At 41.3% G+C, this 27,619-nt stretch overlaps 2 protein-coding genes across 24 annotated transcripts in view; one reads left to right on the top strand and one right to left on the bottom strand.

The window, feature by feature from the left end:
* LOC126426682 (S-phase kinase-associated protein 2-like) overlaps positions 1-12,494 on the bottom strand; it is a 635,548-nt gene extending 623,054 nt beyond the window's left edge. For 2 of the 3 annotated variants that reach the window (XM_050088584.1, XM_050088581.1), the window contains exon 1: positions 12,318-12,494. In XM_050088584.1, the coding sequence (XP_049944541.1) occupies positions 12,318-12,472 (155 nt within the window). In that variant the 5' untranslated portion in view covers positions 12,473-12,494. Of the gene's footprint in view, positions 1-12,229; positions 12,261-12,317 lie in introns of those variants that run through there. The other variant, XM_050088585.1, reaches the window with a different exon arrangement.
* The window catches only part of LOC126426686 (uncharacterized), an 897,888-nt gene that overhangs the window by 312,498 nt on the left and 557,771 nt on the right, over positions 1-27,619 (top strand). The window lies entirely within an intron of this gene.

A 27,619-nucleotide genomic window follows, 5' to 3' on the forward strand; every position in this document is an offset into this window, starting at 1 on the left:
CTTTCCTAGAGTTTGTTAGAAAATTCTTTTCGTTAGTAGAGGCATGGGCATTAATGATGGTATAAATTTTGTTGGATGCTTTTAAACTCAAAGTTGCAATTATGGGGGAGATGGCTTGAAAATCAATAACTGAATCTATTATTTTCACTTTGACTATAAACCCATTTCCAAATTGGGAACATTCTTTCATAAACCTTATTCCAGGTTTCCCATTGTAAATTCTGTAGCCTTGTGATTCGAATGGTTCTTCCGTAGTATTTCTCATTTCCTGGAGTCCCGCTGCTAAAATTTTCTGTTTATCTAATTCATCTGTCAAATTCTTTAATTTTCCTGCTTTAAGTAGAGAATTAATATTATGAGTTGCAATGTTGTTGATCTGATCTTGTTTGAACCTGTACTTATGAGCTGGCATAAGATTGGGCGATTGACAATGCTCCGACTCATTGATGCCTCCTAGGTGGCTACCCACCGAATCCGATGTAGCCTTCTTGGACAGGACAGTGGAAATTTTTTCCTAAATGACCTTTCCGTGGCAGACTTTAGAAGGTAGTTAACCTTGGGTGGGGCAAGTATAGTTAGTATAGTAAGGAAGTATGTGATAGTGAAGGTTTTTGCATTTTTTGAAATATTCTATATTACATGTACGTGCACTGTACACCATGTAATCCTACAGGAAGAAATAAAATTCAAAAGTTATTGCAGTTAAGGGACAACCCTATGCCCTGTGGAAGGTCCAGGAGCAAGACGTGCCCAATCCACCCTCCCTATTCCAGTCCTTACCCAGTCCATCTCTACAACCCTTCCAATCCCAACCCCTTGCCATGGGGTTCATATCCACCAACCTGCTGTCCACCACAATTAACAGCCACCAACAAACTGTGGCTGAGAGCCAAGTAGACCACTGTGTGGCACAACATGCCCCTAAACATTACATGCCAGATTTCAATGGCTTCTTCACTACCCGAGCCACCTGTACCAACACCAACTCAAAGGAAGGCCTCGGCGCTCGTTGGTGACGTCACGTCAGCTAGGCACGGCGAAAGCCAGGTCTGTTGCAGGCATAAATGCCTGGGCGTGCTTATCACTATAAATCTCTCATTTTTGGACAAAATGTTTGGTATTGTTTTGGATTCTGCAGTTTTATTTAGATGAAAGATTTTCTTACTATCGTGAAGCTACAAATGAAGATCATAGTTCTGTATTACTGAATCCTGTCAAAACAAATGTAGATCAATATGAGAAGATGCTTAGCCCCATCGCAAGCTTCAGAAATTTTACATTCAAGTAACTATATTTACTTGATCCGTTTTGTTACCGAAACTTACCCCAACCCCCTTACAATTAACTTGTTTCTTTTATTTATTTATTTATTTTTGTTTGACATCGTCACTGGAAATGTGAATTAATTTACATGTGTAAATGTCCAACTGTTGCCAGTCATTAGATTACAGTCATTTTCAATGAAAGGAATTCTAAACAGCAAACAAAATAGCTTCATACATCAAAAATACTGCTGAGCGTAAACTTTTTTAAACAAGCACATTAGAAAAGATAAACATTCCCCTATTGCAACTGAAAGGAGAAACTTTATAAGATAAAAAAAATTTTATTTGATAAAACAAGTATCTCTCTTTTGCCTCTTCTTCTGTCCCCCACCCCCTCCCCCAATGTATACAATCGCAGGATATTTCATTAACATTCAGTGCTCCTCACCCCATAGTCAACCAAGATACCTAAAGAAGAGCACCAATATGTTCACAGTTTCTTGTAAAAGCAACCCAGTACAAACGTAACTTCCTCAGATTTACAAATAAGGTAAAGAGGCACGAATTCTGTTGCTGCTGGACCATGAAGTTGTTTTTATATGTCAATCCTTAAAACAGGTGGAAATTTAAGTTCAGGAGTACACTATTTGTTAAGAAGTATAATGAATTGCACAATTAATTGATTGCAGAAATCTCTCAGAACAATGTGTGTTGGTCAACTACCGCCAATAGTTTCACATTTTCCTGTGTCAGAGGGGGAGACACCACCATTATGAGTATGCCTGCAGCAGACCTGGCATTTGTCGTGCCTAGCTGACGTGACATGACAAACAAGTGCCGAGGCCTTCCGTTGAGTCGGTGTTGCCTGTACCCTCACCTCCACAATCAGATTTCTGAACTGTGCAGACGTGCATTATCCTTACGACACATTCTCCACTCCTGTAATTATCCCAGCCTCAAGCTGCAGTAACATTCTGTCCCCACACCATTCACCCAAAAGTTTCTACTCCCTCAGTCCTTATCACCTCCTCCCCATTCCCATCTCCTAAGTTGTTTTTGCCACCCTCTGCCCACACATGTGCCAATCTTCCCTGCTCGTCTCCTTTCTTCTCTAACTCCCTGCCCTACAAACTCCTGATGCTGCACCTGCTAGCACTATAGTACCTACACACACTGCCCAACGGCATTCCTCACCCGTACACTGCTATCCCTTACCCTTCCCCACCCTCCTCGAGATGGCTGGAACCGTACCGTGTGATAATTCCATTCCTGAGCTGCCGGAGATGGCAGTCTCATGTGCGTGAGGTGTGCTCCCTCGTGTGAATGAATGGTGAATGCTTCTCTTTTTCCAACACAGCCTGTGGTTGAAAGCTTACGTGTGTCTTAATTGTGCGTCTGCAGCTTAGTGTGTTATCTTTACAGTAAGAGACTATCTTTTCCTAGCTTGTTGGTATTCCTCCTACCTGAAATTATTATTCAGGTACTGCTGTGATAAAGTGACAATCTTGGAGCTCCCCAGAAACTGGTGCCCATTCTGCCAAACACGTCAATACAAGAGCACCGCCCATAAAGGATGTTCTCATTTACAGTGATACTTGTCAGGCAGAACAGGAATTAGGACATCGACAATTTTTAAGTGAGAAAAATAACATCAAAATCTTAGACCAAAAAGTTCATCACAAGTGGTCATTCCTATCTCCCCTCTCGAGGTGATTTTGCTTCAATACAAAACTACAGCGTTTTATCCCATTGACTGATACATTATTGTTGCCAAGTCGAGGGGGGAAAAAGTCTCAAGATAATGTAATGATAAAAACTTCCTTGTCTGTGGAAAACTTGAATTCGGTCACCAAAAGGAAGACTGACACTGAACATTAACTAGTGCGGTGGCCAAAGATGTGGTGGATTCAGTATCAAAAGCATAATCCTTTCACACTCGTCTCCGAGGAATCTCTTTGACTGCATGTGGAATTTTACTTCAAGCTGAAGTCTAAAATAGGTCACTCAGTTACTCTGTCCAAAATTGAACAATTTCATTGTTATACTTCAATAAAAGCTGTACACAGGACCACAGGCTATAATCGAAAGAAGAAAAAAAAAGGAATGCGGGTGAACTTTTGCCCTTGTTTCCACCTGTTCATCACCACTACTTCCAGAATCTTCTTCCTTCCGTCACTGCTGAAGGCACTGGGCCACCGAATGGCAATGACAAGAGCGATGAGCACCAACAGAGATCTTGCAAATACAACATTGTTGACTGTCATGTGTATTTTCATAGAAAATAAAATATCTGTCTGCATAATAAGTGGTGTAACTTCCTGTAGGCCCTTGTCCTTATAACTTGATAAAATTTACTGCAATTGTTATGTTCACTTAGAAAAAGCTGTTCCCATAACATAGGATACAAAAGTTAAAAATTGTATTGTTGAATTTCCTACAACAATCCTAGTAAATCCCTTGACACCTCAAACCAAGACGTGGGGTTTATAGGGGGAGGGGGGACTAACACACATCTTGAGGTAATCCTCATAACTATCAGTCTGAGTCAATTAGTGCAAGTCACAAGCTGTTAGCCACAGTGGCTGCTGTAAGCTCTGCCATAGAATTTTTGAAACATAAGATGTGAGTGAGTGAGTGAATGAATGAATGAAATAATAGCATTTCGTATTTTGGACTATTGCTCTGCTTGTTACTCTTACAGAAGGCATAGGGAGGGGGGAACATTTGGTGTTAGCAGAAGAGCCAACACCGTGTTGCAAGTGGAGATTGAAATGCATGCGTTTTAGCTCAAGCAGCTTAGCATGAGGAGGGAAGAACTACACTGACGTGAAGTCTGGATCATGACAAGGAATGAGAATTCAGAAAGCGGACGTAATTAGTTTGATACTTAACTTTAATCCATTAATGATGAACGTCGCTCTGGACGGTACATGAGTCACAATATTATCTGTTCAGAATACATTCTTGAAGATAGTACTTATACGAGGGCTATCCGCAAAGTACATTACGTTTTGGAATTAAAAATAAATAAAGTATTGGAAATTTTTTTTGTTACATACAGATGAAAGCCACACTTAAGTACTACTTTTCTACATAGTTGCCATTTAAATTAAGGCACTTGTCGTAGCGATGGATGAGCTTGGAAATTCCTTCGTCGTAAAATTCGGCCGCCTGCACCTTCAACCACGTGGTTACCTCTTCTTTTGGGACAGAAAAGGTGTGATTTTTGTGGATTTCCTGGAAAGAGGCACTACAATAAACTCTCAAAGGTATTGCCAAACTCTGCACAACCTCAGAAGAGCAATACAAAACAAGCGCAGGGGAAAGTTGGGCTCAAAGATCTTGTCGATTCACAACAATGCCCGGGCCCACACGGCAAATGCCACTCGTGAAGTTCTCGAATCTTTTAAGTGGGAGTTGTTTCCTCATCCGCCGTACAGTCCCGATCTGGCACCGAGCAACTTCCACTTATTCCCAGCAATGAAGAAGTGGTTGGCTGTGCAGCGTTTTGATGACGATGCACAGCTTCAAGAAGAGGTAACCACGTGGTTGAAGTCGCAGGCGGCCGAATTTTACGACGAAGGAATTTCCGAGCTCGTCCATCGCTATGATAAGTGCCTTAATTTAAATGGCAACTATGTAGAAAAATAGTATTTAAGTGTGGCTTTCATCTGTATATAATAAAAACATTTTCCAATACTTTATTTATTTTTTATTCCAAAACGTAATGTACTTTGTGGATAGCCCACATAGTAACTGAATATGGCACCTTGCTAGGTCGTAGCAAATGACGTAGCTGAAGGCTATGCTAAACTGTCGTCTCTGCAAATGAGAACATATATAGACAGTGAACCATCACCAGCAAAGTCGGCTATACAACTGGGGCGAGTGCTAGGGAGTCTCTCTAGACCAGACCTGCCGTGTGGCGGTGCTCAGTCTGCAATCACTGATAGTGGCGACACGCATGTCTGACATATACTAACGGACCGCGGCCGATTTAAAGGCTACCACCTAGCAAGTGTGGTGTCTGGCAGGACACCGCAGAACAACACTAATGTGATTTTTCTTATATATAAAGTTTCACCAACTGACAATGAGACCACTTTCCAACTTAACCCCAGACCTTGGACTATGCCACAGATCTGTCTGTAACATCAAATGAGATTCAGAAATTCTAAGGAAATCATTGACTCATTTCTGCATAACTAGTAAATGGAGAAGTAATCATAATATATCAGTTACACAGATGCTGATATGAGGCAAATGCCGCAGGTTTCCAAACACCCATAATCAAATAGCTATGTCTGGTTAGTATGTGACAGCCACATAGAAGGTATTCAAAAGATAAATTTGAAGACAAAGAAGGGTATTCTTGAGTTCATCATTTAATAGTATCCAGATGTCTTCATCTTCAGACCAAAAACTGGCTTTATACAGCTCACCGTGCTAGTCCATCCTGTGCAAGCCCCTTCATTTCTACGTAACTACTGCAGCCTGCATCCACTCTAACATGCATACTTCAATCTAGCATTTGTCTCCCTCTATAGTTTTTAGCACCACACTTCATTCTGTTATCTAACTTGCTGTTCCTTGATTCCCAAGGATGTGGCCTAACAAGCTAGCATCTAGTTTTATGAAGTGATCAAAGCACAGTAGAATGGAATAGAGTGCACATACGACAAGGGCAGTGTGCTGACACACTGTATCAGTACAGTGTAATCACACAGCAGTAGTGAAATATCAAAAGCCAAAGCGAGATCATTATTCTGATCTTTGCATAAAGATATAAAAAGAAACTAAGTTCTCCTGGTGATATTTGGCCCTTATAAGATAGCAGGTATTCTTATCCCAAAGCTGTATTTCATGTGGGTCCCTAAACAGCCCACAAAAAAATGTTTGTACAAAGCAGAATTGATAAGACATACATACATTAAGACTAAATGTCTAGGAAGACCTGTCGCATTGAATTTTAGTTTCTTTAACTGCCTTAGACCATAATTTTTAAAAAACTATGTAGCACAAGGGTGCAGTTGCTTCTACCAAGCAGTGAGAATCTTGTGTCTTGCTGTCACTTTGTCAGTAAATTTTAGTGACTGTATGTATAGAGGAAGGTGGGAATTTAAGGAGATGGGACCTGGATAAACTGAAAGAACCAGAGGTTGTACAGAGTTTCAGGGAGACCATAAGGGAACCATTCACAGGAATGGGGGAAAGAAATACAGTTGAAGAAGAATGGGTAGCTTTGAGGGATGAAATAGTGAAGGCAGCAGAGGATCAAATAGGTAAAAAGACGAGGGCTAGTAGAAACCCTTGGGTAACAGAAGAAATATTGAATTTAATTGATGAAAGGAGAAAATATAAAAACGCAGTAAATGAAGCAGGCAAAAAGGAATACAAACGTCTCAAAAATGCAATCGACAGGAATTGCAAAATGGCTAAGCAGGGATGGCTAGAGGACAAATGTAAGGATGTAGAGGCTTCTCTCACTAGGGGTAAGATAGATACTGCCTACAGGAAAGTTAGAGAGACCTTTGGAGAAAAGAGAACCACTTGTATGAATATCAAGAGCACTGAAGGAAACCCAGTTCTAAGCAAAGAAGGGAAAGCAGAAAGGTGGAAGGAGTATATAGAGGGTCTATACAAGGGCGATGTACTTGAGGACAATATTATGGAAATGGAAGTGGGTGTAGATGAAATGGGAGATATGATACTGCATGAAGTCTGACAGAGCCCTGAAAGACCTGAGTCGAATCAAGGCCCTGGGAGTAGTCAACATTCCATGAGAACTACTGACAGCCTAGGGAGAACCAGTCCTGACAAAACTCTACCATCTGGTGAGCAAGATGTATGAGACAGGCGAAATTCCCTCAGACTTCAAGAAGAATATAATAATTCCAATCCCAAACAAAGCCGGTGTTGACAGATGTGAAAATTACCGAACTATCAGTTTAATAAGTCACAGCTGCAAAATACTAACACGAATTCTTTACAGACGAATGGAAAAAGTGGTAGAAGCCGACCTCGGGGAAGATCAGTTTGGATTCTGTAGAAATGTTGGAACACGTGAGGCAATACTGACCTACGACTTATCTTAGAAGAAAGATTAAGGAAAGGCAAAACGTACGTTTCTAGCATTTGTAGACTTAGAGAAAGCTTTTGACAATGTTGATTGGAATACTCTTTTTCAAATTCTGAAGGTGGCAGGGGTAAAATAAAGAGAGGGATAGGTTATTTACAATTTGTACAGAAAGCAGATGGCAGTTATAAGAGTCGAGGGACATGAAAGTGAAGCAGTGGTTGGGAAGGGAGTGAGACAGGGTTGTAGCCTCTCCCCGATGTTATTCAATCTGTATATTGAGCAAGCAATAAAGGAAACAAAAGAAAAGTTCGGGGTAGGTATTAAAATCCATTGAGAAGAAATAAAAACTTTGAGGTTCACCGATGACAGTGTAGTTCTGTCAGAGACAGCAAAGGACTTGGAAGAGCAGTTGAAAGGAATGGACAGTGTCTTGAAAGGAGGCTATAAGATTAACATCAACAAAAGCAAAACAAGGATAATTGAATGTAATCTAATTAAATCAGGTGATTCTGAGGGAATTAGATTAGGAAATGACATTTAAAGTAGTAGATGAGTTTTGCTATTTGGGGAGTGTGACGTTGGTGTTATTCGTTATGTGACATACAAAAAAATTACATATATAAATTTATATATTTTTATTTTAATTTATCAGCATGATTCTTTCTCTCAGAGATATTGTTTTTTCTAATCACTTTTACTTACGTGCATAAGTAAATATGAAACAGGTTTTTGAAGGGCCTCAGTTATTCATGTACCAACTTTAGATTTTGATCGTGATGACTAAAACATAGTTGCCATTACCTGAATTGAATGTAATTTTGTTAATTTTTATTTACTTATTGAAAAGCAAGGCTTGAGAGAATTTCAATTGCTGCTGTGGAGCGGCCAAGATAAAACTTACCAAACTCATGGAATCTGTATAATTTAAAAAACATGAACTTTAACATAAATTAATTAGCTGTTGCAATTTAAAGAGGTTCTTATAACGAAACGTCTTGCATTTACAGTTAATGTTAACACTGAAAAATAAATTAATACTTCGGCGCATAATGGCCGACCAGAGGCTGCATCGTAAGATGAGCTTCTCGCAGCACGAATTACTGAAAAAATGCTTATTAAAAATAATTAGCCACTGCGAGCATTTGAGGTGACAACTATTACAAGGAAATTAATTTTGTGTTAACAATTAGTTTATTTTAGTAGAATACAGAAAAACTTACATAAAATATGTGTAGCCGCTCAATGGCTGCCTTCCTTGTATTAAAAAAAATAAAATAAAAATAAAATAAAAACATGATAGTTGAAGTAGGGAGGATGTAAAATGTAGACTGGCAGTGGCAAGGAAAACGTTTCTGAATAAGAGAAATATTGTTAACGTCTAGTACAGATCTAAGTGTCAGGAAGTCTTTTCTAATAGTATTTGTATGGAGTGCAGCCATGAATTGAAGTGAAACAGGGACAATAAATAGTTTAGACAAGAAGAGAATAGAAGCTTTCGAAATGTAGTACTACAGAAGAATGCTGAAGATTACATGGGTAGAGCAAGTAACTAATGAGGAGGTACTGAATAGAATTGTGGAGAAGAGGAATTTGTGGCACAACTTGTCTAGAAGAAGGGATCAGTTGGTAGGACATGTTCTGAGGCATCGAGGGATCACCAAGTTAGTATTGGAGGGCAGCATGGACAGTAAAAATCATAGAGGGGTACCAAGAGATGAATACACTAAGCAGATTCAGAAGGATGTAGGTTGCAGTAGTTACTTGGAGAAGAAGAAGAAGCTTGCACAAGATAGAGTAGCATGGAGAGCTGCATCCAACCAGTCTCTGGACTGAAGGCCACAACATGCCATCGAGGTAGGACCTAGACCGTAATAGAAGTAAAACGAGATAGAGGAACAATATCATGGTAACCATTTAGAATTGTGGTGTTAAAATTTTTCTGCGTGATGTAGTGTGTTCAACTGTTTTACAATGATAGGATGCCATTATTTGAAGACTCACACTGAGATAGTAATGCAGAAGAATTTACCTGGATAGTTACATATTTGGCGAAATGAATGAACGGAGTGCGCACCTGAGTTTTGTTGTCTACATAAGACATAGAGAACACAAGTATCGAGTAAGGAGCAACAAAGAACTACAAGTCCCTCTTGGTCTTCAACTTCGCACCAAAACAATTTACGATTATGTAAGTAGTGTCATGTACATAAAACTTGCTTGCTTACAACTTTAGCAAAACCAAGAGTACTTGTTAGATGCTGTAAAATCTAGAAGAAGGGCACATATTTATAGATAAACTTCTGGATGATGAAATGCATGTATTCAGGCTTAGCAGGTTTTCAGAAGCTAAATTAATTTTTAGTAATCGCAGTTTCGAATATTTTTATACGAGTGCTGAACTACATGGTTTGGTTTGTAAATGTTCTTATGGGGAGGTCTTTACTTTGATGTAATTAGTCTCTCTGCAATTTCTCTGGCCTAATGGCTTCAACCAACATGGATTAATTTTCTTTGCTGAAGAATGACTTACCTGTTTCATGAGTAACAACGATTAGCAGTAATTAGTCGAACACGGAATGTACTTTATGGTACAGACAAACATACGTGTGTGTGTGTGTGTGTGTGTGTGTGTGTGTGTGTGTGTGTGTGTGTGTTTGCACATATTCCTGTTAATAAATTTAGAAGAGAACAAGATGGTATGAAGTGTGAAAACAGAATTCTTCTGACTGGATTGAAAGTTAAATCCACGGACTAATTTAAGCCCATGTACACTTAACACTTTGAAACAAACCTAAGATGGGTTGAAGATCTTTTAAAATATAGAGACTAATTCACTGCAACGTAAGGTGTTATGAATTTTAATTATACGTTTGGAACAGAATACCGAAGGAGCACACACACACACACACACACACACACACACACACACACACACACACACACACACTCTGCACCTATAAATGAGAGGTTAAATTAGGGGAGGGTCATATATTCAATGAAAAATCGTTCAAATATCACTTGCAGAAAACATTCTTGGCAGATTAAAACTGTATGCTGTACTGGAACTTGAGGCCAAAACCTTGCCATCACGAGCAATACTCTTACTTATTCAGTTTTGTAGTCACGACTCTTTCTCCTCTTGTACTACCATACAAATATCACAGATATTCTTCTGCATACCTCACAGGACTAACAGCTACTAGAAGAAGTGAGACTTTTGAGAAACAGATTAGCCAAAGCCAAGGTGTAGTTTCCAGAGTTAAGTGTTCACTCAGCAGTTCAGAGGTTCTTTTTGTCAATGGTTTCCCTCGACATCTTTTTTCTTAGGTGTGCTAGGCCAGTAAAGTATGCAGGGAAGTCCTTTTTAACTTTGGATGGCAGGAGAAGTGGTAGTGGCAGAAGTGAAGTTGTGTGGGATATTGTGGAACGTAACTGGAGAACTCACAAAAAGTGAGGTTCGAGTTTGTATCCTGACATGGCACACAGTTTTAATCTGCCAGTAAGATAGAAAAAGGTGCACACACACTACTACACAGGGAAACATTTATTGAGCAAATGAACATACGTGGCAAATAAATATACATCAATCTATACAGGTGTTGACACCTCTGCTTAGAAAAGCTCGTGTTACAGAAGTTTATACAAAGCAATCCGAGCAATAGATTTTTACTTGGGGCATACTCAGTCGGATGACTTCACTGGTAAAGTTGCACACTAAGTGGTGACATACAAGGAGAAAGGTTCAAATTATTCAGGTGTTCAAGTTCCCAACGGGCATCCACCTCCAACCCGTAAACTCAGAAAAGCAACAAAGCGCGACGTTGCGACCACTGGCTGAGGGACCTCCCGGCGGCGTCCTGTACGTAGGCCAGCGACAGAGTGTCCAGTCACGGCAGTGACGACACCGTTCCGGAGAGTACGTCCACATCGTCCACGCACCTTCTCGGACCAACGTCTCGAGCCGCGTCAGATTGCACGGGCTCGACAGTTCCGACGTGTCGGGCCAGGTAGCGTTCTTGAGGCAGAGGCGGCGCAGTCTGCGACAGTAGCTGAGGAAGCCCAGTTGGACCAGCTCCGTGTTGCAGAGGTTCAGTTCCTCGAGCAGCCGCAGGAACGGGAGCACCTCAGAGAGTTCGTCACCGGTCAGAGCGTTGTTGACGAGGCAGAGCGAGTGGAGTCCGGTGGACAGGTGCTTCAGACCCGTCAGCACCACGTCCTCGGCCTCAACGCGGAGCTCCCGCAGCTGGCTGCAGAACCGCAAGAAGGACAGGTCCGAGAACATTCCGCAACGGTCCAACTGCAGCTTCTCGAGAGACCTCAGACCTGCCGCTGCCACCTCCATATCCGCTCCCCCCACACGGCAGTCGCACAGCCGCAACATCTGCAGTTTCCCGAGGTGGCGGAGCTCCGCGTACGCAGCCGACGGCAAGTCGTCGCAACTTTCCAGTTCCAGTTCCTCCAGTTTATCCGAGCAGTGCCATAGGAACGTCAGGTCGTTCAGACTGCGGCAGTGGATTCTCAGAACCTCCAGCCGGCCGAGCCCTTCCAGAGAGTCCAAGTAGTTCGCCGACAGGGACTCTACGTCGAGGCTCAGCTCCGTGAGAAACGGGCACAGCTCCAGGGCAGAGATGATGGCACATTCCGCCCTAGTGCCCGGCTTGAAGTGTGTCAGTGTCGGGTTCCCTCTGACGATCTTCAGCGTCCGGAGTGCTGTAAAACAGATAGGCGAACGAGAAGAGAAGACAATATCTGCAATGCTGAGAACAGTTGTCACGTGTGTAGACCCTAGTCTCTGACAGTCCTGCACAGCTCGTATGTCAGACATGTTGGTCACTGACAGAAACAACTGCGGGTAGTAAATTTTCACCTCAAACATTTTGGCCACCTTGATTTCGATTTCCTGCAACAGTGGTACGATGGACAATACGGCGCACTTCTCAGCACATTCTCTCGGACTTCTATTGCTGACGTACCTTTTCCCTTTCCACAGGTGGGTGAACCCTGTCACAATTTTGTACCACTGCTTGCACACAGTAGCACATCGGACCAACTCTGGGATGGGCAGATAGGCAAAGACGCAAAACAGTACGTCGTCTGGCGGGTTGCAGGCGAGTGTTGGCGATTCCATTTCTGTGGACAGAAAGTTAACAGTTATTCCACAGAATAAGTATCGCTAAAGATTTCGTGCATGTCACTTTTATTTAAGGTATGTAAGAGAATGTCAGGCAGGGCAATTTCATGTCAAATTATACGAGGGCGGTTCAGAAAGTAACCTCCGATTGGTCACAGTGCGGGTTGTGGGGGGAGTAGCGACGCCATCTGTGCGTTCACGCACTCAACAGGTCAGTCGGCATCAAGCCGTGGTCGAGTGAACGTCGTACCTGCGCTAGTTTAGTTTTTGTGGCAGTTTGAAATGTGTGCTGCAATAGAAAACCCCGCCAAGTGTGAAGTGCGTGCTGTCATAAGGTTTTTTACAGCCAAAGGATATTCTGCAGCAGCTATTCATCGTGAGCTTTGTGCCGTGTATGGACCAAGAGTTATGAGTGAAGGAGTTGTCCGTGAATGGGTACGCTTATTTAAAAGTGGACGAGAAAACGTTCATGATGAAGAGAGGAGTGGTAGACCATCATTGGTGACTGACGAACTCGTTCAGACAGTTGATGCAAAAGTTCGTGAAAATCGACGTTTCTCAATGTCGGAGTTGTCTACTGGTTTTCCACAGATTTCTAAGACTCTCTTGTACGAGATAGTGACAGCAAGATTGGGTTACCGTAAGTTCTGTGCACGATGGGTGCCCAAAATTCTTACCGACCACCACAAAACTCAAGGAATGGCCTCTGCATTAGACTTTCTGTCACGTTATGAGGACGAAGGAGAACCATTGTTAAACAGAATCGTGACCGGTGACGAAACCTGGATTAAGTACGTGAACCCTGAGACAAAAGAACAATCAAAGATGTGGGCACATTCAAATTCGCCTACCAAACCAAGAAAAGCCTCGCAAGATTTTTCTGCCAGAAAACTGATGGCAACGGTGTTTTGGGATGCCAAAGGGGTGTTGTTGGTTGAATTCATGGAACGTGGTATGACCATTAATCAAGACGTGCACTGTGAAACAATAAAAAAGTTACGACGGGCTATACAGAACAAACGCCGTGGTATGCTGACTTCCGGTATCGTTTTTTTGCACGATAACGCCGTCCTCACTCTGCTCGCAGAACAACGGCCCTTCTTGAGTCCTTCAAGTGGGGCGTTATCAACCATCCACCTTACAGCCCAGACCTGGCGCCAAGTGATTATCACCTCTTCATGCATTTGAAGAAATGGCTCGGGTCACAGCGGTTTGATGACGACGAAGAGCTCAAAGATGCGGTCACAGGCTGGCTCCAGGCACAAGCGGGTGATTTTTATGCAGAAGGAATTTCAAAGCTTCTGAAGAGATATGATAAGTGCCTCAATCGCTATGGAGAAAAATAGTGCAAAGATGTAGTTGTAAGATGTATATATTAAAATATTTTTATTTAACTTGGTGTATTTTTTTAAATCAACCGGAGGTTACTTTCTGAACGGCCCTCGTACAAGCCACATTAATTCAATCGTGAATTTCTGTGGAAAAAAATGTACATCAGACATCTGTATCACCTGTGTTAATAAATAAAATATTTTCATTTTAAACTCATAAAAACTGTGCAATATACTCCTTGCTTAATGTGTTAGTAGTTACTGCTATCAAAGTGGGTAATATTTTTTCTGTGTAAAGTGTCAGAAATTTTTCAACATTCTGCGTATTTCACATCACTGAATTTCTAATGTAGAACATGCATATTGACAACACTCTTTCCATCTTTCTTCCATTTATAACAAACGAATGAGAACTTGCACATGAATTGTTCTGCACAGAGTTTTGTTTTTTTTTGTTTGAATTTTTTGTTAGATACAATGTCAGTGAGGAAAAACAGGAATGAAAGAGTGATGTGTGCGGAAGATGAAGAAAGACAAGAAGATGGTGTTTAAGAGAGTGAAAACGCTTCCCAATTGTTGGAAATCGGTCAGAGGTGTTGCGGAAATACCTCGGTCCTGAAGTAACTGTGTTACCATCACATCCGTTGTGCAGGAATGGTTATACTCACTACAACAAGAAATTTCACTGAACTTCTTGTTGTAGGCAACCTGAATAATCATCATCACTGGAATGTGATCTCAGGAAGACAATGCAGATGTTTATATTCCTGAGTGTGAAGTAGTTGATGTGTTGAATGTCAGCATATCTAATTTAGCATCTAATAGGTCCCCTTTTAAATGGCCAGGTAAGATAAGAAGCACAAGAACACAACAGTATGTAGAAAGAAAAGTGGAAGAAGTTGCACAAAGTTTTACAGAACCAACATCTACAAAATTTACTGAAGTTTATAATGAGGAGGCACTTGATGCAGAACCTAAATATAATGACAAATGCACTCAGTGTGATATGTGGTTTCAAAACCTAAACACTACTATTTTATTACAATGAAATGAACACCCTTAACTGCTTACAGGCATTGACATACGTCAACTGGGACAGATGAAAATGTGTGCCCCGACCGGGACTCGAACCTGGGATCTCCTGCTTACATGGCAGACGCTCTATCAATTCAAGCCACCGAGGACACAGAGGATAGCGTGACTGCAGGGATTTGTCTCTGGCACTCTTCCCACGAAACCCACATTCTCAACGTATTGTCCCGCACTACATTCATAGCGTCCCCGCCCATTATACTCATTACTCGCGGCACATTGCCAATTCCCATAAGAGTTTCAGCACTGTTTGTGCATTCAATGTTAACAAATTTCTCTTCTTCAGAAATGCTTTCCTTGCCATTGCCAGTCTACATCTTATATCCCCTCTACTTCGACCATCATCAGTTATTTTGCTCCCCAAATAGCAAAACTCCTTTAGTACTTTAAGTGCCTCATTTCCTAATCTAATTCCCTCAGCATCACCTGACTTAATTCGACTACATTCCATTATCGTTGTTTTACTTTTTTTGATGTTCAACTTATATTCTCCTTTCAAGACACTGTCCATTCCATTCAACTTCTCTTCTAAGTCCTTTGCTGTCTCTTACAGAATTATACTGTCATTAGCAAATCTCAAAATTTTTATTTCTTCTCCGTGGATTTTTAATACCTACTCCGAATTTTTCTTTTGTTTCCTTTACTGCTTGCTCAATATACAGATTGAATAACATCGGGGAGAGGCTACAACCCTGTCTCAGTCCCTTCCCAACCACTGCTTCCCGTTCATGCCCCTCGACTCTTATAACTGCCATCTGGTTTCTGTACAAGTTGTAAATAGCCTTTCGGTCCCTGTATTTTTGACACCTGCCACCTTCAGAATTTGAAAGAGAGTAATCCAGTCAACATTGTCAAAAGCTTTCTATAAATCTACAAATGCTAGGAACGTAGGTTTGCCTTTCCTTAATCTTTCTTCTAAGATAAGTCGTAAGGTCAGTATTGTCTCACGTGTTTCAATATTTCTACGGAATCCAAACTGATCTTCCCTGAGGTTGGCTTCTACCAGTTTTTCCATTAGTCTGTAAAGAATTCACGTTAGTATTTTGCACCTGTGACTTATTAAACTGATAGTTCGGTAATTTTCACATCTGTCAACACCCGCTTTCTTTGGGATCAGAATTATTATATTCGTCTTTAAGTCTGAGGGTATTTCACCTGCCTCATACGTCTTGCTCACCAGGTGGTAGAGTGCTCTGTCAAACTCCTCACACAGTATCATATCTCCTATTTGAACTCCATCTACATCCTCTTACATTTCCGTAATATTGTTCTCAAGTACATCGCCCTTGTATAGGCCCTCTATATACTCCTTCCACCTTTCTGCTTTCCCTTCTTTGCTTAGAACTGGGTTTTCGTCTGAGCTCCTGATATTCATACAAGTGGTTCTCTTTTCTCCAAAGGTCTCTCTCATTTTCCTGTAGGCAGTTTCTATCTTACCCCTAGTGAGAGAAGCCTCTACATCCTTACATTTGTCCTCTAGCCATCCCTTCTTAGTCATTTTGCACCTCATGTCGATCTCATTTTTGAGGCATTTGTATTCCTTTTTGCCTGCTTCATTTACTGCATTTTTATATTTTCTCCTTTCATCAATTAAATTCAATATTTCTTCTGTTACCCAAGGATTTCTACTAGCCCTCGATTTTTTACCTACTTGATCCTCTGCTGCCTTCACTATTCCATCCCTCAAAGCTACCCATTCTTCTTCTACTGTATTTCTTTCCCCCATTCCTGTCAATTGTTCCCTTATGCTCTCCCTGAAACGCTGGTTTAGTCAGTTTATCCAGGTCACATCTCCTTATATTGACACCTTTTTGCAGTTTCATCAGTTTTAATCTACAGTTCATAACCAATAGACTGCGGTCAGAGTCCATATCTGCCCCTGGAAATGTCTTACAATTTAAAACCTGGTTCCTAAATCTCTGTCTTACCATTATATAATCTATATAATCTTTTAGTATCTCCAGGATTCTTCCATTTATACAACCTTCTTATATGATTCTTGAACCAAGTGTTAGCTATGATTAAGTTATACTCTGTGCAAAATTCTACCAGGCGGCTTCCTTTCATTTCTAACTGCCCTATCCATATTCACCTACTATGTTTCCTTCTATCCCTTTTGCTAATCTCGAATTCCAGTCACCCATGACTTAAATTTTTGTCTCCTTTCACTACCTGTACAATTTCTTTTATCTCATCATACATTTCATCAATTTCTTCATCATCTGCAGAGCTAGTTGGCATATAAACTTTTACTACTGTAGTAGGCGTGGGCTTCGTGTCTATCTTGGCCACAATAATGCGTTCACTATGCTGTTTGTAGTAGCTTACCCACACTCCTATTTTTTTATTCATTATTATACTTACTCCTGCATTACCCCTATCTAACTTTAACCTATCCATGCCCCTTTTTAAATTTTCTAACCTACCTGCCCGATTAAGGGATCTGACATTCCATGTTCCGATCCGTAGAACGCCACTTTTCTTTCTCCTGATAACAATGTCCTCCTCAGTTCCCTGCCCAGAGATCCGAATGGGGGACTATTTTATGTCTGGAATATTTTACCCAAGAGGACGCCACCATCATTTAATCATACAGTAAAGCTGCATGCCCTCGGATAATATTACGACCGTAGTTTTCCCTTGCTTCCAGCCGTTCGCAGTACCAGCACAGCAAGGCCGTTTTGGTTATTGTTACAAGGCCAGATCAGTCAATCATCCAGACTGTTGCCCCTGCAACTACTGAAAAGGCTGCTGCCTCTCTTCAGGAACCACACGTTTGTCTGGCCTCTCAACAAATAGCCCTCCGTTATGGTTGCACCTACGGTACGGCCATCTGTATCGCTGAGGCACACAAGCCTCCACTTCCTTGGTTCATGGGGGGGGTCTTATCTACAGTACCCAAAAGATTATGCAATAGGACAGAATTGAGTGGAATACGGACGTCTACAAGTGAACACAGTAGGAGAGATTAGTCAGTGCAAATCAGACAGAACTGAGACATTTGATGCTTGTATCACCTCGGAGTCCAGATATAGGTGTGAAGGTCTCAAAAGTGTGAGTAACAATTTTCCTGAAATTATTAACACGTTCTCTGTAAGTTGGTAGTGACTAAATGCCACATTCATATCTGCAGACAGTGCAGAATCCTACTAACAGTTATACATGGAGAAAATGAATAAATAAAATCACGTTTACATATTGATCGGGTGTGCAGAAAAAAGCTCTAACTGGAAATTAAAAATATTGAGCAATAAAATATTAACAGAGTTTGGAGATTTAAACATCCTTCACACACACACACACACACACACACACACACAGTTGTTGTTGTGGTCTTCAGTCCTGAGACTGGTTTGATGCAGCTCTCCATGCTACTCTATCCTGTGCAAGCTTTTTCATCTCCCAGTACCTACTGCAACCTACATCCTTCTGAATCTGCTTAGTGTATTCATCTCTTGGTCTCCCTCTACGATTTTTACCCTCCACGCTGCCCTCCAATACTAAATTGGTGATCCCCTGATGCCTCAGAACATGTCCTACCAACCGATCCCTTCTTCTGGTCAAGTTGTGCCACAAACTTCTCTTCTCCCCAATCCTATTCAATACTTCCTCATTAGTTATGTGATCTACCCATCTAATCTTCAGCATTCTTCTGTAGCACCACATTTCGAAAGCTTCTATTCTCTTCTTGTCCAAACTATTTATCGTCCATGTTTCACTTCCATACATGGCTACACTCCATACGAATACTTTCAGAAATGACTTCCTGACACTTAAATCTATACTCGATGTTAACAAATTTCTCTTCTTCAGAAACGCTTTCCTTGCCATTGCCAGCCTACATTTTATATCTTCTCTACTTCGACCATCATCAGTTATTTTGCTCCCCAAATAGCAAAACTCCTTTACTACTTTAAGTGCCTCATTTCCTAATCTAATTCCCTCAGCATCACCCGACTTAATTAGACTACATTCCATTACCCTTGTTTTGCTTTTGTTGATGTTCATCTTATATCCTCCTTTCAAGACACTGTCCATTCCATTCAACTGCTCTTCCAAGTCCTTTGCTGTCTCTGACAGAATTACAATGTCATCGGCGAACCTCAAAGTTTTTATTTCTTCTCCATGAATTTTAATACCTACTCCGAATTTCTCTTTTGTTTCCTTTACTGCTTGCTCAATATACAGATTGAACAACATCGGGGAGAGGCTACAACCCTGTCTTACTCCCTTCCCAACCACTGCTTCCCTTTCATGTCCCTCGACTCTTATAACTGCCATCTGGTTTCTGTACAAATTGTAAATAGCCTTTCGCTCCCTGTATTTTACCCCTGCCACCTTTAGAATTTGAAAGAGAGTATTCCAGTCAACATTGTCAAAAGCTTTCTCTAAGTCTACAAATGCTAGAAACGTAGGTTTGCCTTTCCTTAATCTTTCTTCTAAGATAAGTCGTAAGGTCAGTATTGCCTCACGTGTTCCAACATTTCTACGGAATCCAAACTGATCTTCCCCGAGGTTGGCTTCTACTAGTTTTTCCATTCGTCTGTAAAGAATTCGTGTTAGTATTTTGCAGCTGTGGCTTATTAAGCTGATAGTTCGGTAATTTTCACATCTGTCAACACCTGCTTTCTTTGGGATTGGAATTATTATATTCTTCTTGAAGTCTGAGGGTATTTCGCCTGTTTCATACATCTTGCTCACCAGATGGTAGAGTTTTGTCAGGACTGGCTCTCCCACGGCCGTCAGTAGTTCCAATGGAATATTGTCTACTCCGGGGGCCTTGTTTCGACTCAGGTCTTTCAGTGCTCTGTCAAACTCTTCATGCGGTATCATATCTCCCATTTCATCTTCATCTACATCCTCTTCCATTTCCATAATATTGTCCTCAAGTACATCGCCCTTGTATAGACCCTCTATATACTCCTTCCACCTTTCTGCTTTCCCTTCTTTGCTTAGAACTGGGTTTCCATCTGAGCTCTTGATATTCATACAAGTCGTTCTCTTATCTCCAAATGTCTCTTTAATTTTCCTGTAGGCGGTATCTATCTTACCCCTAGTGAGATAGGCCTCTACATCCTTACATTTGTCCTCTAGCCATCCCTGCTTAGCCATTTTGCACTTCCTGTCGATCTCATTTTTGAGACGTTTGTATTCCTTTTTGCCTGTTTCACTTACTGCATTTTTATATTTTCTCCTTTCATCAATTAAATTCAATATTTCTTCTGTTACCCAAGGATTTCTACTAGCCCTAGTCTTTTTACCTACTTGATCCTCTGCTGCCTTCACTACTTCATCCCTCAAAGCTGCCCATTCTTCTTCTACTGTATTTATTTCCCCCATTCCTGTCAATTGCTCGCTTATGCTCTCCCTGAATCTCTGTACAACCTCTGGTTCTTTTAGTTTATCCAGGTCCCATCTCCTTAAATTCCCACCTTTTTGCAGTTTCTTCAGTTTTAATCTACAGGTCATAACCAATAGATTGTGGTCAGAGTCCACATCTGCCCCTGGAAATGTCTTACAATTTAAGACCTGGTTCCTAAATCTCTGTCTGACCATTATATAATCTATCTGATACCTTTTAGTATCTCCAGGGTTCTTCCATGTATACAACCTTCTTTCATGATTCTTAAACCAAGTGTTAGTTATGATTATGTTGTGCTCTGTGCAAAATTCAACCAGGCGGCTTCCTCTTTCATTTCTGTCCCCCAATCCATATTCACCTACTACGTTTCCTTCTCTCCCTTTTCCTACACTCGAATTCCAGTCACCCATGACTATTAAATTTTCGTCTCCCTTCACAATCTGAATAATTTCGTTTATTTCATCATACATTTCTTCAATTTCTTCGTCATCTGCAGAGCTAGTTGGCATATAAACTTGTACTACTGTAGTAGGCGTGGGCTTCGTATCTATCTTGGCCACAATAATGCGTTCACTATGCTGTTTGTAGTAGCTTACCCGCATTCCTATTTTCCTATTCATTATTAAACCTACTCCTGCATTACCCCTATTTGATTTTGTGTTTATAACCCTGTAGTCACCTGACCAGAAGTCTTGTTCCTCCTGCCACCGAACTTCACTAATTCCCACTATATCTAACTTCAACCTATCCATTTCCCTTTTTAAATTTTCTAACCTACCTGCCCGATTAAGGGATCTGACATTCCACGCTCCGATCCGTAGAACGCCAGTTTTCTTTCTCCTGATAACGACATCCTCTTGAGTAGTCCCCGCCCGGAGATCCGAATGGGGGACTATTTTACCTCCGGAATATTTTACCCAAGAGGACGCCATCATCATGTAATCATACAGTAAAGCTGCATGCCCTCGGGAAAAATTACGGCTGTAGTTTCCCCTTGCTTTCAGCCGTTCGCAGTACCAGCACAGCAAGGCCGTTTTGGTTATTGTTACAAGGCCAGATCAGTCAATCACCCAGACTGTTGCCCTTGCAACTACTGAAAAGGCTGCTGCCCCTCTTCAGGAACCACACGTTTGTCTGGCCTCTCAACAGATACCCCTCCGTTGTGGTTGCACCTACGGTACGGCTATCTGTATCGCTGAGGCACGCAAGCCTCCCCACCAACGGCAAGGTCCATGGTTCACAGACCCGCGCGAAAATAGTAATTATAGTATGGGATGTCGCGATAAGGGAAGCGTCCGATTCCACCCCTCTGCTTTGACCAATGACGCCACCAATATGGCGAAAACGACCATCCACAGCAACTCCCGTACCGTTCCTACGACGTTCTCATATAAACATGACAACAAACACGAGAATAGATCGAAAAACCACCAAACAAATATTCCTCCAAATATATAATGAAACTAAAGGGACAAGTGGCGGAAATTAGGGGTTTTTGGGTGGGGACAAACTAAATACAAACACACACCACTACACCAAACGACAAACAGCACTAAAATAACAAGACCCCACAACCTTCCCAAATTCCATTACACACAAAATCCACTGGAATCGATCGCTTCCATGATTATGTCAACAGAAACAACTGATACCACACTATAAATCTCAAATTTCACCACCGCCACACTTAATCCTACTAAAGAAAAAAAGCACTAGAAAATGAAAATGGGAATCTAACACTTCCCTTGACCCCGGATGTTATTATTCAAATTTTATCCAGTCGGCTCCTTTGGGAGTTTGCTGCCAACAGCAAATCTTAGACCACAAAAACTTTACGGTTACCTTACAACAATGGAATGGCAATTGACATAGTATTCTGTAGCATGCTTTGGTTTTTGATGGGTTTTCTTCTTCGATAACGTTATTTGTAAAAGTAATTATATAAATAAAGGCTGCATATCTTTTTTACAAAATACTATTTCCCATCGAATGCTTACTCTGAAATTTTCTAGCTCATCTGGGATGTCAACAGTGGATCTTTCAGTCATAACATCATCGACAATGCGATGGGTGTGCTTTTGTTACACAATGTAAGTGCAGGGCACGTGACGTCCTTAGCCAATCAGAACACAGAACAGAGCACATTACACGTTGTGTAATCAGCCAATCACATATTCAAGCCGCGAACACACAAACGTTAAGCATGAAACTTGAACAGACACTGGAAAGTAATGTAGAATATATGCAGCACCAAGCAAAGCGATGCTGTAACCTAAATTTAGTTTTGAGGAAATTGGAAACATACGTTTCGCCACAAGGCACGGAATTTTTGTTGCCAGTCATGCTTGCAACATTCTTCAAAAGAATTATTGCTTCACAGTTCCGCCGGGCGGGTAAAGTTTTATCCGCTTCAGCAAAAAAGTGCTTTACAGTAAAACTTCGTTAACACGAATCCGAAGGGACCGAAAAATCTAGAGTTCGTGTTAAAAAAAATCGTGTTAAGTGTAAAACACAGATTTTAATAAGTATACATGTACAGCAGTACACTAATGTGTAATACACTACTCTTTGAATCACGTTATTGTAGACTTACAACACTATAAAGTGATTGTAAAATTACAAGTAGGCCTACTCACAAATTATGTACGTTACTTTCTTGGAAAAAATTCGGTCATGGTTCGCTGACGTTCATGGGAACGATAATATTTTGTAATTTCACAACCAATTGTAACGATAGCGTCCGTAAACCCAGAAGTGACGTCGGATGTTGAAGCGAACCGTTCTAAACAGTCCAAGGCTGTAAACATCTCCTGACAGGTAGTTGGAATGGTATCTGTATTCTCTTCCTCTTCACTTTCTTCTGATGGCCCTCTTGCACCTCGTTCACAGCTTTTGGCACATCCGATTCCACAGAAGCACATACGGCATCATCGTCTACACTAATGAATTCTTCGAAACTAATCACAGGCTTCGCAACGTCCTCCAGAACTGTCTGTTCATCAGTGAAGTGGCATCTTCTAACTCGTGGACATCTTCAGTGTTGCTATGTCTCCAAGCTCTGTTCAAGCACTTCCCTGTATGATGTGGCGATACTGAGTTCCAGGCTGCTGTGATGGGATTTTATTGCGTCAAGCAGATTCCAATTTGGGGTTGCACTATTGTTTTCAGCAGCACGAATTGCTGCTCTTACAAGTCGCTTGCGATAAGCTCTCTTTATGAGAGAGATTATGCCTTGGTCCAAAGGCTGAAGGCGGCTTGTGGCGTTGGGTGGAAAAAAAACTGAACCTTTATGTTGGATAGGTTCAGATCATCAACATTATGGGCAATACATCTGTCCAACGTACGAAGAACGTGTCTATTTTGAGCAACCATTCGACTGTTGAAACGAAGAAGCCACTTGAGAAATGATGTGCCATCGATCCAAGCTTTCTTGTGGTGACAGTAGATGCAAGGTAAAGTGTCCATATTTATGTTTTTTAAAACAACGTGGTTTCTCGGACTTACCGATAACCTCACTGCCGTCAGCATTACAGCACAGTACAACAGTCACACGTTTTTTGCTTCGTGCTCCACCGTGACACTTATCACCTTTTATCCCCAGGGTGTAATTTGGAAAAAGATTGTAGAAAAATCCAGTTTCATCCATGTTAAACACATCGCACGAGGCATACTTTTCCCTCACTCAGTCTGAATTCATGCAACCAGCCGTTCGCACTTTCTTCATCAACTTTATCTGCTTCACCACAAATTTGTGCAGATGAAATTGAATGTCTTTTTTGGAATCGATACAACCAACCAGCAGAACAACGGAAGTCTTCGATGCCCATATCTTTAGCAATATCATTTGCTTTTGACTGAATCACAGAGCCAGTTAAAGGTATGTTAGATGCAGTGGCGTAGCGTGAGGGGAGACTTTGAGACTTAGTTCAAATGGTTCAAATGGCTCTGAGCACTATGGGACTCAACATCTTAGGTCATAAGTCCCCTAGAATAGAACTACTTAAACCTAACTAACCTAAGGACATCACACACACACCCATGCCCGAGGCAGGATTCGAACCTGCGACCGCAGCAGTCCCGCGGTTCCGGACTGCAGCGCCAGAACCGCTAGACCACCGCGGCCGGCTTGAGACTTAGTGCTTAAAAAAGATGCAACAGTAATTCATAACAAAAATATAAACAACTTTCTACTAAGAGCACTAAATGTGCGAAGACATGTTTTGTAGCCCGCGCCGCCGCACCCTGAGTATTGGTGTATCTGCCTGCTTGAGACTCGAATGTAGACTTGGCCACTGTTTCTATACAGTGTATCGATACGTGGAACTGTTTCAGTGTTTCGGAATGGTTGTGGTTCACTGTTTCGAAACAGTGGTGTTTCATTCTGCCCCTGTCTCGGACCAGATTCGATCTCGAGCCAGACACAGAAACTGTATCGTTGTTTCAAAATAAGGCTGTTTCAGTCCACCTGTGCCTGGAACGAACTAATTGTATCGAAACAGTGATGTTTCATTCCACTCTGTGTCGGACGAGATTCGGGCATGGCACAGGTACTGAAACACAACATACTACTTCATGAAACTCTTTCAAGAGTGTCGAAATCTTCTTGACAAGCAATAGCATGAAGCTTAAGATATCCGAAGATAAAGCTTCGTTTCTAGCTGACTGTCCTGTTTCGAAATGGCGTAACATCTGCTTTATAAACACTAAACAAACAATAAAACAACGCATGCTATTCACATTCAAAATAATAAATATGTGAAAATCATTCAGTTAAATTACACTTTTTTTTATAACATACGCTTCTCTGTTCATGTACAGTAATCGTATTAAGAAACGCAAGTAAGCCTACAACATTTTGAATAAAAAAAGGCGTAGAGTGACAGTTATTAGACATATACATAAATTTGATGTAGGTATAATTGCGAGCAATCTGTTTGACAAATCACTGATAGTGTAATGGTGTACGGGAAGGGCTGGGAAGCATGGTGAATTTATAGTAATGGTTCGAAACACCTTGAAAGACAAAAAAATTTCTGTTATATTTTGTTATTTATTCGAATTATTTGGCGTTATTTGTGAGTCTATAGTCACTGTGCCTATTATCCACAATGATTCCCTTTGTGTAGATGGAAATTAGCAGGATGGGTATATTACCCATACTAACGGAATGTGTGTTTCTGCAGTTTGCTCCCACCTGCAGTTCCGTTCATGGTGGTTCTTCTGTCTTCAGCTATGGCTGTCCTCAGCCAATCGAAAAGTATGAAAGTCACGCGACACGAAAGCAGCGCATTTGCTGCAGGAAACACGAAACTGCCAAGACGCCTAACTGATAGTTTCATACTTTCTGCGGCATGATTAGCGCTCTCGCACCTCATTTGTGTTTATATGGACATACTTATACAGTAGACATTCAAGATGATAAAATGTGTAGGTTTATTAGAATACAAAACACAAACTGTTTCACTGTTTCGAAACAACGTACCGGAACATTACATTGTAGTGTTTCATTTGTTTCGAAACAATTACGTGTTTCAGTTTGCCCATCTCTACTCGAATGCTCTCAGTCCCTGCAACGATCTGTCTGCGCAAATGTCTGCGCACATCACATCTGCGCAGACAGATCGTTGCGTGTGGACAGAAGATTTGCACCAACCTGAGGTGCGTGCAAACCTGGAAGTTGGAGTTGGAGGTTTGAGCGAAACCTCTCAAATCTGTGAGTTCAAAGCACATCTGCGCAGACAAGTTGGAGCGTGTGGACAGGATATCGCCGCAAATCTGGCGCGAAACAGCTGTTTGCTCAGTCTAGTGTTTTTATTGGTGCGCACAGTGCGTTAAAATGGCTGATACTCGTCAGTGTTCTCGAGAGTTTGTAAGTGAATTCGTTGAAATGTACAGAAACCACCCATGTTTGTGAAAGATTAAAAGTAAAGAATATAGTGACCGAGACAAAAAGACGGCAGCATACAATGCTCTAATTGAAAAATTGCGGGCAGTTGACGCCTCGGCAAGCAGAGAAACGGTAATAAAAAAATAATTTCGTTGCGAACTGGCGAAATTATTCGCGGACGGATGTCGAAACTTATAATTATCTCTTAAAGCTTGTAACCCCTCATATTATGAGAAAAAAATACTTGTATGAGAAGGGCAATTTCTCCTCATTAACGGCTGGCGGTAACACGAAGGCTCCTAAGAACAGGAAGGAGCAACAAAGATTTGGAATTTTCAACTGCAATATCGAAACAAGCATTGAGTGAAATAATACCCAACAGATGTGAAGCTATTTACGCTTTCTTGAAGGATGAGTTCATGAAGGCAAGTCAAGTAAATTAAGTCTGTCAGCGAATTGTTTACCGAAAAGAGTTATCCAAAGTTCAGAAATCTAGAAGATCTGGTGTAGGAGTAGATCAAGTATACCAGCCAAAGTTATGGTATTTTGATCTGCTTGTCTTTCTTAGTGATCAAGAAACGCCAGGACCAAGCAGGAGTACAATTGAAGATGAAATTGGAGTGTCAATGTGCGAGGAAATGGAACACGAGGTAATGTGAAACAAAACTGGTTCGCCCTGCAACTCTCACAGTAAATTTACGTGAGAAAACCTCTTTCGCTTTAGCAGCCACTGTCTACACCATTTTGACCGCTTTCTCTGTTTGCTGCGGTTGGTCTGAATGTTTTTTGCAACACAAGTTGCGAACATAGACCACAACAGAACTTCCTCCATTTCTATATTTCAAAATAACTGAATTAAATTTTTGACGTTTACGGGGAGCATAGTCGCTTGCCACTGATATTTCTTTTCTACACCGACAGATGGCGGGCGAGTAGTAGTTTGGGGTTTGTGTCGTGTGAACACACCACATTTGCAGCGATCTTTTGCATGTACAGACATCTGCGCCGATGTCTGCACAGACAGATCGTTTCGTATGGACCGGGCTTTAGGCTTCCCTCGTCTGTGCACCTGTTACTCCACAGCTGAGCGACTGCCCGACTGCCGACATAAACTAAAAGAAAATTTATTTTCTTTTTTTCCCCTTTATCATTTCAATAATACTGGTGCCTTGCCATTGCGAGTTTCTTTGGGCGATTCGAAAAAACATCTGATATAATTTTATGAGAAGCAGCTCCTTACACGGATCCTCATACGTTCGGTAATATTGTCAAACGATCAATACACTGTCTGAGGGCGCGCATTGATGCATCGTCAATACTAGAAATATTTACGAGCAGTATTGGTGGTCTTCAAAATATTCTCAGTATTGTCAGTACATACCGAACGTGTGAGGTCAAGTATTGACGGTTTGACAATATTCCATTCAGATGTTGAGATAGCTCCACGTCATACGGCGTTATACTTATACATC

This window comes from Schistocerca serialis, chromosome 11 (genome assembly GCF_023864345.2).
Source record: "Schistocerca serialis cubense isolate TAMUIC-IGC-003099 chromosome 11, iqSchSeri2.2, whole genome shotgun sequence".
In the NCBI taxonomy this organism is placed as follows: domain Eukaryota; kingdom Metazoa; phylum Arthropoda; class Insecta; order Orthoptera; family Acrididae; genus Schistocerca; species Schistocerca serialis.